At 37.0% G+C, this 15,025-nt stretch overlaps 1 protein-coding gene across 3 annotated transcripts in view; it reads right to left on the reverse strand.

The window, feature by feature from the left end:
* Positions 1-264: 264 nt before the first annotated feature.
* SMARCA2 (SWI/SNF related, matrix associated, actin dependent regulator of chromatin, subfamily a, member 2) overlaps positions 265-15,025 on the reverse strand; it is a 117,200-nt gene continuing 102,439 nt past the window's right edge. For 2 of the 3 annotated variants that reach the window (XM_010582772.1, XM_010582775.1), the window contains 5 exons: positions 6,588-6,693; positions 5,677-5,778; positions 3,092-3,224; positions 1,825-1,967; positions 265-1,177 (listed from right to left, as the gene is read on the reverse strand). In XM_010582772.1, coding sequence (XP_010581074.1) covers positions 1,142-1,177; positions 1,825-1,967; positions 3,092-3,224; positions 5,677-5,778; positions 6,588-6,693 — 520 coding nt within the window. In that variant the 3' untranslated portion in view covers positions 265-1,141. Of the gene's footprint in view, positions 1,178-1,824; positions 1,968-3,091; positions 3,225-5,676; positions 5,779-6,587; positions 6,694-15,025 lie in introns of those variants that run through there. The other variant, XR_775334.1, reaches the window with a different exon arrangement.

A 15,025-nucleotide genomic window follows, 5' to 3' on the forward strand; every position in this document is an offset into this window, starting at 1 on the left:
CACTTCAATTGTAATTAGGTAATGAACTTCACTTTTACTTCAAGGTATTATTTTATTACTTCAATTTCATTATTCTCTCCGTCTCTGACGATACTTCTGTGGTATTTGAATGACTTCTTATTTTACATTCAGGACAGACCACAGTGGACCCCTCTACAGGAGACATTCCTGCCCTCTCGTCCCTTTACAGTGGAACTCATAACACAACGCCGCATCTATTGAGCTAAATTATCTCTTTATTAGGAAAGCACCAACACCACATTCTTCAAAATTACTGGAATTTTATTTGCCTCAGGCTTATGACTTGCAACCAAAGACATTGTGCAAAGAAAGCAAAGATTAAGTACACTTTAGGGAAAAGGTGATAATCCACATTGGTAACATAGAAGATCAGTCTGATGAAGGAAGCCATCCATTACACTATATAGATTGCAATATTCAATAGCATTTTTTTAACCCAACTTTTTTAATCAAGGAGAAAAAAAAGTTAAGCAAAGTTTACAGTAGACATAAATTTGATACAATTCAAAAAGCATTTTTCTGAAGATCATCAAGCGTAAAGTGGAAAAACGTATATGGGACAAGGTGGATGAAAGCTAACTACTGTACATTTATAAGCTATTAAACAAAGTTGCATATATGTACCACAGTGTAAAAAAATCAATACAGAACAAATAAAAACTTTGAAAACTGCCTGATGAAAAATAAAATAACCAGTGGCTTTTAATGGCTTCTCCTGGTTATCAATGCTACAAAAGACTTTTTTTTTTTTTTGTCTTTCTGATGCCACTGAAAAACATCCTATCAAATGATAAAACCAGGCACAATCAAACCATTACCAAGTTAAAACCAGCCCATAGAAATATACTATCAACCCACATTTTCCATCAAAAGCTTTTTTTGTTTGTTTGTTTTTAAATCTTTTGAGGCCCATTTGGTCACAATATGTTACATTTTTTTCCTTTTTTACACCATGATATCATATGTTTGTCTGGCACTATCCTAAAGCTAATTTATAGAGAATGAGAATACAGAAACAACCCAATGTCTATTTGACAAAATGAATTCACTGGGTGTAAAATAGGAGAGGGAGAAGAGAAGGGGAAGGGGTCAGTTCTGCCAAGAAAATAAACCCTATGGATCACTCATCATCACTTCCGCTTGCTTCCGACTGGTCCTAGAGGTAAGAGACACAAGACAAGTCAGAAATTCTTTGCCAGCTGTTCTATGGAATTTGTTAAAGAAGGAAAAAAAAAAGAAAGTAAAAGGAAGAAAGTTGACAAACTGACAAATCAAGATAGCCTTAAGAAAGGTACTATATTATCTAACATTTCTCTTTCATGACATTTCATTTAATCGCTGTAGACTTCTTGAGAGAAGGAAAGACACAGAGTCAGGAAACACCAGATCTTTCATTCCACCCAGACATTTAAAAACAACTGGGAAGAGGTCTGTTTTCATTTGTTGCAATAGTAGAAGCACCCACCAAAAAAAAGAAAAAAAAAAAAAAAAAAAAATCAAGCTAAGAGTTTTGTATCTGTGGACAAAAGCAAACAGACCATGAAGTTTAAAGGTTCAATGAAGTAGGGACAGCTCCAAGAAATAAGCTCCAAACTTCTTAGACTTCTTGTCTTTCAGCACTGGGACCAGATCTCATAAGCACACCCATATACAGTTAACACCCCTGCCCAATTCTCTCAAGATGATCAATACAGATTAAAAATGCGCTTAAGCATGAATAGTTGAGAATTCTGACAGCAAGCAGGACAGGGTAGAGACGCAATCACTGCAACCACTTCCACAGTCTTAGTGAACAAAACTTACATTTTCATCTTGATCCTCATCACTATCATCATCACTCACGACAGGCTTGGCTTTTGCTCGGCTTTGCCTCTTCTTGCCTTTTCCTTTCTCCCGACTTTTTTCATCCTTCTTATTTAGCTTGATTTTGACTTTCACTGATTTTGCTGCAAAAAGTTGAACAGCATAAATGAATGTAACTTTCACTCATAAACTTTTAAATGCTGTCTCTGTTCACAGAAATTCACCTCTGGTAGCAGCCTGAAAAGATACTCCCCTCTGTTCTTTATCTGGACTGTGAAACAATGAAGCAGAGGTATTTGCTTTTATTTCTGTAATTCTTGATAGTTTTAACAATAATTTGTATTAAACTATAAACAATAACTTTAAGTTGACCATGTGCATCTTCTTTTCATTCTCAGAATGCATGGTGTCTACAGGTAGTATATGGTCCTGTGAGAAGATACACATCTAAAAATATTTTCTTCCTTTATACAATTTTTGTACTTTAAACTACAGAAATGCTATGTGGAGGTAACTGGCAAATTTTGAGTTGACATCCTTCTGAAGAACATGTTGAATTCCTGATTCCAGAATATCCACTCATTTGCAAATGAACTGCTAGAGTTGCATGCTTTGCACATCCACCTGAAGTACTTGAAAGAGTAGCTCAGGGCAGAATGCTACAGTTTCTGTAACCAGACAGACGGGATAACTGGAGAGTATGTGTAGATGTACTGGGTTGCAGAAAGTGGAATGAAAGGATCCCTCTTTTCCACTGTATCATGCTTCCAAGTCTGCAGGGACTGAAAGAGTGTCACCTCCTGCTTCTGAAACAAGCAGAGTTTCACTTAGGGGCACTGAAGAATATTTGCAACATCTTCTGGTTCTTAACCACATAATGAGTTTTGTATGTCACACCATGCCTGAAGGTTGACCACCCATGGATAAAGACTGTCTCTAGCCTTTCCAGGCACTTCTATTTACAAATAACATGAACAGGACCAGAAGGGTTTATAAACACTCATGACCAGCCAGATCTGCTTCCATGAAGTACCTCCGTGATTTGTTTCTCGCTTAAAAATAGTTTTCTATACTCTAAGAGGTATAGCCAGAACACACAGCCAAAAGACTTAAGCTGCATGTTAACAGCCAAAGCAGCAACCTTAGTAAGAAGTTACTTTCACTGAAGGAAAATAGAACCTTACAATCAGTCGCCATGCAGAAACTGTAAAACCTTCCCTTCTACCCCCAGATGTACTTTCTTTTCAGTATTTAGCATGGGACTCACATTCTGATTCTGATTCTTCTTCTTCTTCATCATCTTCCTCATCATTGCTTTCATCTTCACTTTCTTCTTCTTTGGCAATCTTCTGTCGTGCACTTTTGAACACAGATTGAAGAACAATGGAATCCTCATAGATCTACAGTATGAATATAAACCTAAGTCAGAACTGTAAAGTCAAGCAGTATCAAGAATTCACAGCATAGACCTCAATTTCCAATGCAAACCCACAGAGTATATTGCCTTTTCAAACACTAACAATGCTTCTTGCATGAATTTTACAAGAAATGCCAACATTAATTTTTCACGCTCTAAAAGAAGAAATTTGTCAATAGTGAGCCATAAAAATACAACTCTTAAAATGTATTACATCTAAAATGTCCAGTTAGAGCATTTTTCTTATTTGTATTACCACAGGAACTACAGGGTATTTTCATTAGACAACAGAACTTTGTGACAAATGACAACATTCATGACGAATCTTCTGTTTCAACAGACACATACTATTTTTAACCCCTTACATGTCTGTGTTTCATTTGACCATTACAACATGAAAAACTTTTCAAATTGCTGAGGTTGCACTGGGGACAAAAGCCTCAAAACATGAAGTCTGTCTCTCCCTGAAAACCCCTCATAAGGTTCCAGCTCAGGTGAAACTGCTTTGCTCCAAGGAAAAGCAGCATGCATCATACTAACAGCACAACCATGTAGAATTTCACTTGAAGTCACTGTGTACTTAAAAAACTGCCTGAATTAGCCTCTTGGGTTTGGGTGCATATGCAAATAATCTAGTTTACTGAAGTGAACTGGTATGTCAGAGCAAAGGTGGACCTGAACTACTACAAATAACATGAGGTAGCCTTAAAAACTGGACAACTGCAGATGTGTCCTCCCATTCACTGGAAATCAAAATGAACAGTATGAGAGCTTACCAGAAAGAAACCTAAAAAAACCTTATATATGAATTTTTTGGGCTTCATGCTACAAAAAGTAATATTACCTCTAGGAGTTAATGTTGGTACATTGGAATGGAAAATAATACTGCAACACTCTGATACGGGTTAGGTTATTTCCAAACAGAAGCAGCTATATCAACTGGACATTTCTACCCACTCAGGATTATTCCTGTCAGTTCTACCACCTCTGCCTAACAAGAGACCAGTTTCCCATTGGCAACTTGAGTCATTCTGATGAGAATAATTTCATTATTTTTCCCATTTAGCTACTGATTTTCCTTTGCATCTTTTTACCTCCTCTATCAACTTTTACCATTTTCTAAAGTCTTAGTGATACTTTTTGGTATTAGCTTTCCTTCTCTTTTTTTTTGCATTTGTTATCATTAGATATTTATAGCTGTTTTACTGCTGTGTGACTAAGCAGTAAACTGGCAATTTACATTCGGACATGTAGCAAAATTTTGTCCAACACTTCCTAACATCATTAATTTTCTTATTAAATTATTTTCTTAGCTGCTTTATTTATAGTTTGTTTCCATATAACTGAAGACAGTAAAAATACCACATGTACATATCACAGAAAACATTTTTTGTCTCTAGATAGCAAAAATAATCACAAAATGATGAGCTGTATTCAACAATCCTTCATAATTAACTGCATGCTCATTTTAATTTTTAGTTCTCAAATTTTAATATAAACTCCCCAGTTTAGCTAAGGGTCATCAGTAATGTTTAGGGATTTGAAGGATGCATTAGTATTGGCAGCATCAGCCTTCAGCTTACTTTTACTTAGGTTTCTTTAAACATCATTTTTTTCCTCTTCCACATCACAGGAGTTGTCTTCATGTTCTCTGTTTCAATTTAATATTGTGTTTGCATCACACTGCTTGGACCTCATCTATAAAAATAATTATCCAAGAGTATGTTTCACTGTATTGTGAAACAACTTTCTTATCTGTGATCAAGATTTTGTAGTCTCTCCTTCTGTATGTGTCCTGTTCTGAATTCACAGCACTGAGCATATTCATGTGTGTGAAATCTGTTTGAGATGAACAGATTTTGCCTTCTAAACCTCTGAGACTCATCTGGGATTTATTATTCTGTCTCTTAAAATCGACACTGATCTTTCAACATTAAAAAAAAAAAAAAAAATTACCAGAGCGTTCAGAGAGTGTAAAGCTTCATACACAAAGCTTTACAGCTGGACAAACCTTGAATTTGTATCCTCCTTCAGCAGAAATGAAGAGTTCACTACGAAGTATTTCCAACATCCTGTCCTAAGCTGTCCTGTTAGATCTGCTCCTTCTATCATGCACTGTGGTAAACCCAAGCTTATGTATCACTCTACACATACTGCCTTTTACCTTAGATTCAAGTAGTCTTACAGCAGCTCTAAACTACACACAGATCAGAAAAAAACTGATCTCAGAATTAGAGTCAAAACCAGTTTCTCTGCATGCACACACTGCAGCTGTGTTCAGTGAATTCTGGATGATTCTAAGAATCTGGGCATTTTTTTCTATTCAGAGTACGAATTAAAGCACAAGGTTTATATACATCAGGTAATAATCCACAAGCACTGAAAACATTAGGAGGGGAAACCTGTATGTTTAACACAAAGTGATTCATTCAGACCTGTGAGCCCTCCAAATTGAATGTCTGAGCATTGTGACACAGTAGCATGACATCTTTCTCCAAGTCTCCAAGACTCCGATATTTATGGTTGCGAATTCTTTCCTGTTGCATTTGTTGAGGAAATGAAGAGAAGTATGGATGGCCGGTGGTGCAGAAAGAAAAACAGCAGACAGGACACTGAATTAATATTTGATTTCAACACATTAAAAGCTTTCTCTTTAAAAATTCTACCTAAGCATCAAGACAAATATCTGTTTAAAACAAAGTCTTAAAGCGTATTGTTAACATATTACTTGAAAAAATACACCAGGGTAATAGAGCAAAATATAAGCAATTGCTCTGTCAACTGGAAGGGACAAAAGCAACAGAAATGGAGCTTTTTTTGTAAAAGGAGTTCCAGTTTCTTCTTTCTAGCACAGAAACAAAATAAGATATGGCATGAATGAAAGTCATAGAGTTATGACATAACCTAACGTGCAACAAGCCGCATAAACACCAACTGCCAAACTGCGTTTCGATCTGACCTGGCTGTTCCAAGATGTGATGCTAGTTTATGGATGACTATATTCCCCTATAACCATTAAACCTTTGCAAACACCGTGTTTTTACCAGAGATGTGCTTACAGATTCACAATTGGGTGCAATTTGCAAAAAGGACACTGAGATATCATCTCTGAAAGTGTCATTCACGTCACACTGCTACATTTTGATTTGACTTTGAAATTACAGTGGTATACTGCAATATACACTAAACAAAATTCCTAACAAGGTGTGTAACAAAGTTTGCAATGCAAGCTGCAAATACAGGTACATGCAATATTCATGTTGTAATTCTACTGATGACTTTATGCTCACCCTTCTGTGTAACAAAAAGAAATGGAGGAATCTCCACTTCCAAAAAACGTTCTTACCTTTATCTTTTTGAAGTCCACTGGCTTCCTAATCAATTCATAATACTCTGGTAATTCTTTCCTAGATGGGAGCTGAATGAAGACTTCACTTAGCTGCCGTCCTGAACTGTTGAGAAAGACAAACCCATAATGCAAAGAATTACTACAACTTTCTCACAAAAACCATAAACATGCATATACAATCTAATCATAAGGAAAAAAACCCCCACAATTTTTTCTTCAAAGAATTAGAAATTGAAACCTGCTCTGATTTTTTAATTTGGTACAGATAATTAATTTACAATTTAAAACATACCCTTTGTGCTGTGCATATCACCATCATTATAGGATCGTACGTGTAGAAGGCTTTATGGAAGCAGGATCAGGATTTGAATCTGAATTCCGTAGTTGTTTGCCAAGTACAGTCTTACCCTCTTCTCAGTTTTGTTTTATAATTTTTAGGAAGTGTCCCTCCTGTCACTAGAAGTTTATCTTCTTCTTGGTCATTTTATAGTTGTTTTCTAACTCCTCGTCACAGCAAACCATTTGTTCATACTGATTTCCATTACATCAGATGCTGACTGCTATCAGACTAACTAGATGTTACAACAACAAAAAATTATTTACTTCCATAAATGACTGTTAAGTTTCTGGGAAGATCATTGTAACTGTATTGAAAATCACTGCTGCCATTTGTACTTCTTTAGTCATCTGAATTGAAGTCATAGGTTATCTAAAAACCTTTCATCCTCTAGGAACGTTGGCTATCACTTACAGGTGTTCAGAATTTCTAAGATTTCCAGATTTCCTATTGTTCATCCTTTATTAATAGCTATTTTAACACTTCCAAATTGCAGGGTTTTTTTAACCTTCTTATTTGTGGCTTCCCAAATAATACATGGCTATAAGTCACCTGGAGAGGAAATGTGTTGATGGCACTTAGGGGTTTAATCTTTTTTTTTTTTTCCTGTGTGCATGTCATTTTTCTCACAGTCAAAATAGCAGGAAAAAAGCTCTGCTGAGAGGAACTGCAATTCACTGCACACAGCATTCACAAGCCTTTCCCAGCCCACATTCACATGCTTCCGTCTCTCACAGGTACTCCAAAAAGGTCCTGTTTTCTCATCTGCATCTTCAGATGGCAACTCAGAGATACCAAACCTTCACAGGAACTGGGCAAGAAGGCTGCAAAGTCCTGGTCTCCACCTGAGCTTCTCTCTTGCGGTCACCCTCCACAGTGGTGTGGGATCTTATCAGACACATTAAACTAATACTGGATCAAAGGTTAACTGAGGCAATTCTGCCATGGAGGATAAGGATGATAAAAAGCACAGAACAGCTCTGCCCTTTATGAAAGTCATGAATGCCTACTATATCTTAGGCATTTCTAAATGCCTGAAATAGCAAGAGAATTTGAGGAGATACTAGTTTTGTTATGGACCCGACAGACCAATGAACAAGTAGGAATAAACAGAATTTCCTCATTTCCTAAGCAGCTGCTGCTTACCTGATCCAACATTTCTTACTGTTCTCAGTTTAGTCCTGGGACACTGCTGCTCCTCATACACCTTGCATCAGAGAGGACAATATGTAAACGTTCTAATCACAGCTTGCTAATCAGTGTTGTTCAACCAATATCCTGGGCACCAACTGGCAGCTAGAGTATTTTTCCATCCAATGCAAACCTAGAAACCAAAAGCCTCTGTCTCATTCTGACTTTTGTCTGACTTGCAGCAGTAGAAGCCGTTCCCCTTGACTGCTTAGCAGAAACTGCCAGGCTGCCTCCTGGATTACAGCAAGATTATGGCACATGCATGAACGCAATTCTGGGTGCTGCTGCTGCTGCATGGTGAGACAAGGCAGCGTCCTGTGCATCTCTGTCAGGGAAAGGTGAGAGGTAAGTCTATCTACTCCATCCAGCTGTTGGGGTAGATACCCCAACAGACCACCTGCACCTCACACTCCAGGCAGTTACTAGCAATTTCACCCAACAGATCTAATTTATATGGGAAGCACTGTTACCGAAATAGAGGAAATCAGAAAATGACCAGATAATTGTCATCCCAAGTCTTACTATTTCTCTCCTGCCAGCAAGTAATTGTGAAACTGCACCTCCCACCTCCTTTGGTACTGATTCACACCATAGAGACAAATTAATTACTTTCATACTTCCCCTGTCAGAGTGGGAGGTCTTTATATTATGGATTTAAAGGCACCAATCTTGTTAATGATCTATGTGAGTGACTATGTCATGCCATATGACAGGACCTGTCTTCATCTCAGACTGCCCTCTCGAAGAGAAACTGGAAACAATACAAGGAAAAGGAATGCATTAAGTACACACTACACAACTGACTAAATTAACAGGTGTTCCTACTTCTTTGCAAATGAGGACTGTATTTTTTTTTTCGTTAATAAAGAGAAGTGTTGAGCGCTCACAGTTGCAACTGAGATCAATGAAATTTTTTCTGGACCTACAGAACACTAAGTACCCTGAGAAATCAGATCTCTGGTGCCCAAACGGTGTCTTTAAAATTTAGATTTCTATTCCTCATTTGTAAAATGAGAATAAAATGTTGTGAAAAAAGTTCTGTATCTGCAAAACATTCAGACTCCTTATGAGCATTATAAAGAAGCCCAGGGGGAGTTCAGCCATTCATTAAGTGATCGGTGCCCACCTTGTATATGCAAGGCACTGGTCCTGCAGAAAAGCAAAGCAAAGCTGTACACTGTCACGCCATTAGACAGCGTATCTTCCTGATACGTAATGTATCTTCCTGAGGGAATCACATTAGGTTTCCACCTTTTTTCTGTTATAACCTATTTTTCTGTATGCTTGACTTCACAAACTTAATAAAGTTATGTTCATAAATCTGTACAATATACTGACATATGCTATAGATGTAAGCTAATCCTTTAAGAAGTGTGAAAAGTTGATTTCAAAACTTTGTGCAGTGTGAATCTGGATTTGCTATGCAGAAGGACTGAGTTATCATTGCTGTGTTTTAAACTTCAGCAGCTTTGTTTTAACAGAAGTATCTATTTCAGAAAAATTACTAAAGCACTGATGCTGGTGTTGCTTCAACTACACTTCAGAGTCTAACAACAAATAGAATGATTTAAGTATAAAGGGAACAGCTACTAATAATCTAATTTTGATTGATTTTTTTTCTCTTTTTACATACACACCCCCACCCCATATTGTATTTTATATTAAAAATATAACAGCAGTAAATGATTAAACAGCAATATCCTATTTTCAAGATATAAATCTACCCAACTCTGATTTCTTCCACACACTCTATTAAACTAAGAATGCCATAGCAAACGTTCAAGCTTTTGCTTGATATATTTAATTACTGGGAATCATTTAAGGCCGTGAAAGAAAAAGCATTAAGGGCATGAAATATGCAACAGACAGACGACTAGTGCCTGATTTTGTCTACTCAGATCAATAACAGCTTCTTCTGTTCTATCATTTTTACAGAACATCCTCTCACAAAGAAATATTATCTTCTGCTCCCTTTGTATACATGCATCTATACTGTAAATTACTGTGATCTTTTCTTACATAATGTCAAATGACTGTGATGTGGATAAAACAGGAGGAAATTAGTAATTATTAATGCAACTCTGATTTTAATCTCTGTCCCCACTTTTGTAATTAGAAAATAATAACCACAACAACTACCACATAAAAATCATGTGCAGTAAAAATCACTTACGGTTGCCTAGCAACTAGCAGGATACGTGCTGAAGGGAAGAAGGACCAGAATAAATTAAAAGACCCGACTGTGAAAGAACTGTGACAACTCACTGCTACTGCATCAGCTCAACATGCTAGTCCTGTGTGCTGACATAAAAAATACTTGCACACTGTGTGAGTTAAAAATCATTAAGAAATACTGCTGATTTTAAAAATATTTTTGCTTAGAAAAATATTTGTGCTCAATGTTTCTGATTCTCTCTCATTTTTGTCAAACTGCTTACAAGGTGCATACAAACATGTATTTCTACCCATTTAGCCAGCATTATCTTCAGTGCAATTAAGCGCAAGAAGAATTAGGCCTCATTTGTGCAAGGCTCCTTTTTGTATGTTTTCCCTGGCAGTATGTGGCCAGAAGCAAGCCGCCACTGACCTGTCAAAAGTATTACTCCTATCAACACCCTTTCTCCTTTGGAATCAAAAGGAGAGAAAACTATGAAGCTGAAACTGCAAAACGTTCTCATATTTCTGGCAAATTTCACACTTTTAATAAATACTGAAATTCAATTTAGCATGGATAGAATGAAGAGTCCTACACGCTTGCCCTAGACAGAGCACTCACAACCAGAACCACGGCATGCAAATTACAACTCCTAATCAAATGCAACTCAGAAGGATGCTCTTTAAAAAAACAGCCCATGTGTGGGAGGAGAATTAAAAGAGCTTACATAGCCAGGTGGTTCCTCTGTATTTAACAACTTCCAACAGTAACCCAGCTATGTAGGGAGATGACTCATCTTTGCTAAATGTACTTAATGGTTCTTCCTTTTTGGAACTGACTGCAGTAATACATGGTGGACCTGTCCCCATCATTGAAATAGAAGTGGGTAAAAATACTTAAAAATATAATTCCCGGTTTTGACACATGGCTATGTTCTCCATAACTTTGGCTTGGCTATAAACAAGAATTATTTGCTTTGTATGTTTGAATACTCAAGAGTACCAGTTGGCATAATTAATTACTAGTTAGATAAGTAATGGCTAATTACATTACTCACCATTTTACAACAGTTAAAAAGTGGCAACTTGAGAAAACAGCTGGAAATAGTCTGAATAAAATCCATTTCACATACAGAGAAAAATGCTCTTTCCCTGAGCTATGTCCTGTCAAAATTAGAATACTATGGGCATGAATTTAAACATTTTGGCTTTAACAATGCAGTGATCAAAATGCTAAGCACCACAGACAGAGGAAGTCTCTTGGCAAGCAAGAAACTTGCACGGGGCACAACCACCCCACCCTCCAATTTTTTTTATCAGCTTTATTAAGATGTGGTCAACAGTGGCCTGCTATGGGGAAGAGGCTTTATGAAGTTAACCCGTACACCATGCAAATCCTTACTTTACATCTCATGAACAGAGCAGAGAGCAGGTAGATCGCAAATGAAAATCACTGTATGTAATATATCCATCAGCGTCCTAGGACTCTTGAAGTCAGCTGTTGCTATCTAAACAAAGCCAATGAAACTAGCAGTATCATCAAACTGGCACCTAGACAGGAAACACCAAACTCTGATGCAAGGCAGAAGAGGACAGTAGATTTGTAGGGAAGCTGAAGGATTACAAGGTATGAAGTATCATTCTTTTTCTCCACTTAATTTTATCAATCAGGAAAGCGAAGCTACACTTACAGCTTGTCTTCCTCTGAAGTAAAAAATAAAGGGAAACCTTCAAAAGAGGAAAAAGATAGTTTAGGGGACTAAGCCTGCATGTGTATGATGCAAAACCAGCAGCTGGGGCTCAAACTTGGCATACAAATTCCTTATACTGAAAAGAACATCTATCTCCAGTAAAATTGTCCCTGCTTTCAAAAGGCTAAAGCATTTAAACTGGACATACAAACTGATTTTGCTTTCTGAAAATATAACATACGTATTACACGCATGATTCTATGATTATTCATTTCTATGGGCATTCCTAATTTTAGAGGGAAGGAAAGACAGGTTAAAAGCATTGGAACTAGAAAAAAGTGTGACAACAATGCTGGACTGATGCATTTCAACTTACTCTCTTCTAAACAGGTGTTTTACACTGCAAGATTAGAACAAGGTACAAGGCTGCAAAGGCACCTAAATCTTTGTTTAAGGAATAATTGCAATAAAATCCCAGATTAAAATGTATTATTGCAAATGAAGTCTGCAAAGATGATGCATATACTTTACATTGAAGAATCAGGATCAATTGTGTAACTGGAAAGGTGTTTCCAGGTCCTTGAATCTAGGGCCTTGGTATTGTAAATAATCATACAAAAGTTTTTTAACCAGGGAACAAAGTCCAAATCTATCTAGGTATTTCTGCTCCACTATTCCATATGGAAAGGTCCGGAACTCTTAGTTAATAACTTGACTGTATTCATGAATGTTTACACTCATATAACCTTGTGATCACCATCCTGCATTTTACATATTTCTACACTCTCCGTGTTTATGCTTCCCTTCTTTCCCAGGTGAATTTGCTGACAGCAGTCATCCTCCCCTCTCAGACTGTGCTGTGTTTGGAAAAACAAGCCAATGTATTTCCTCTTGCAAGACTCTCCCATGCTATTTATCATTTAAATAATTATTTACACTTGTCTCAGTGTAAACTAATCTTTCTTGAATAGAAAAGTATTCAAGTATTATAAACAGCAATTCAGAAGCATTAATGGTGTCACATATAATGGCATACACATATAATGAGTATTTCCTCATCCACACTGACACTAGTGTTAGGGCCAGGCTCCTATTTTCTTATGGCTAGAGAATACTGATGGCTCACAGTTAGCTTTGATCAATAATTTCTTTGCCCAGGTCATTTTTTTTCTGCCAGCTCCACATGATGAGCTTCCAACTCAAAGAGAAGTCTCCTTTTATTAGTTTGTAAGTACCTTATATTGCACTCTGAGGTACTGTATTTCATTCCAGTTCTTCTACTCCAGACTTCACTGTGTTCAGTCCTCCATAAATACCATTCCAATATTGGTATTTTAAAACTCTGCCTTTTGGCTAGCACACTCCGAATTTTTTAATATGTATACTTAATATATTATGATCTATGCCAACACCAATTCTTCAAGAACTTTCCTTGTATCTTCTTTCCAGTTTAATAGCTCCTTTTTTAATAGTGTCTTCAGTTACGTCTTCCTTGTTTTCACTCAGATTAGAGAGCTTACTCATTAGATGTCCTCCTTCTTTCATATTACCATGTAATTTTCCTGTGGTACTCTAATAAATGCTTTACCAAAATCATAGAATGGTTTGGGTTGGAAGGGACCTTTGAAGATAACCTAGTCCAACTTCCCTGCCATGGGTGGGCAGGGACTTCTTCCACTAGATCAGGTGACTAGAAGTCAGGGCATTCTGACCATCTTTTCTATCTTACTTTTGCTTCATTACAGATTTATTCTCCATTCTAAGACATTATAGACGAAACCTAGATTAACTCAGCTTCACCTATGATGGCAAAGCAATGTAGAAGCGAAAAAAAGGTTCTGCATCTGTAGTACTGCTCTGTATCTACAGTTGGCAACATGTTTTATGGTTTGATACTTAAAGCTGAGTAATAGAGGACGGGTGCAGTTTAAAAAGGTAGCAGTGAATTCGACAAGCATTTTTACTTCTTAACCATTTGGAGCACTTACCCCACAGTTCTTCAAATTGAGGTATGATTCTTTGTTTCAAGATTAACAAAGATAAGTACAAAGATATGATAAAGAAATGCCTACCAACACAGATAAAACTTAAAGCACATCATCCAATACTGGAATCCAAAGCACACCAGCCTGCAAAAAGCAAGGACTGTCAACTTGACAAGGACCTCAACAGCTCTCACACCAAAGGAGTCCAAACAGTCTGAGTTGAACATTTTCACAGTGCCTCTCATCTCTCTCCTTTTTCTCCTTTTCCACTATTTTCTTTATTACATGAGTCATACCTCAGTTACCGGAAGTCCAGGAAACTGATGCAGTTAGGCTGACAGTCAAGTCAAATCTCAGCATAAACACTGAAGTTTTCTCTCCTTCAGTGTGTTCCTGGTTCTCCAGAAAGATCCAAAGAAACTCAGCATGTAGCTATAAATTGCTCTCTAAGAACTATTAAACTTATTGTTAATGGAATGTTTCATTAAAATCAGTATCATGTTGGGATGTGGGATGGGAATAAAAGGAAGTACCAGAGTTGCTATACAGTACTGCATAAAAGAGGAAAATCTAATGAAAAAGCTAGAAGTTGCACTGAGAACATGACAGAGATAAACAGTAATTTGACCTCAATGCTAACTTCCACTGTCTTGCATGGAGTTCTTTAACTGGGGTTCACAAACAGCTGGATATCTACCTCTGAATTTCCTTTTCAAAGAATTATATGTTGCATTTCTCTACACTGGACATTTACCTCAAATGTTGCTAATTTGTCTGTTTAATCTTATTTTGACTTTTATATAATAATTGTGTAGCTCAGAATTCAGTTTACTAGAGCTTATTGCTTGTATTATTGCAGCCTCTAGCTTTCCTCGACAGAGGCAACCCACCTTGGATGCTTTTTACAACACAAGTCAAATATAAGACAGTCAGGAAAGTATTTGGAGACTCCTTCCCTGCATCAGCTTTATCAAGAATCACCACAGAAAAGCAGTCAACTCCAGATTTTTGTGGGCACCATGGAAAAATGTTTTTTTAAAAAGAAAGATTTTAACAAGAACAGAGAAGTGGTTCTGT

Source organism: Haliaeetus leucocephalus, unplaced genomic scaffold (genome assembly GCF_000737465.1).
Source record: "Haliaeetus leucocephalus isolate CR32 unplaced genomic scaffold, Haliaeetus_leucocephalus-4.0 Scaffold849, whole genome shotgun sequence".
NCBI classification, from domain to species: Eukaryota; Metazoa; Chordata; class Aves; order Accipitriformes; family Accipitridae; genus Haliaeetus; species Haliaeetus leucocephalus.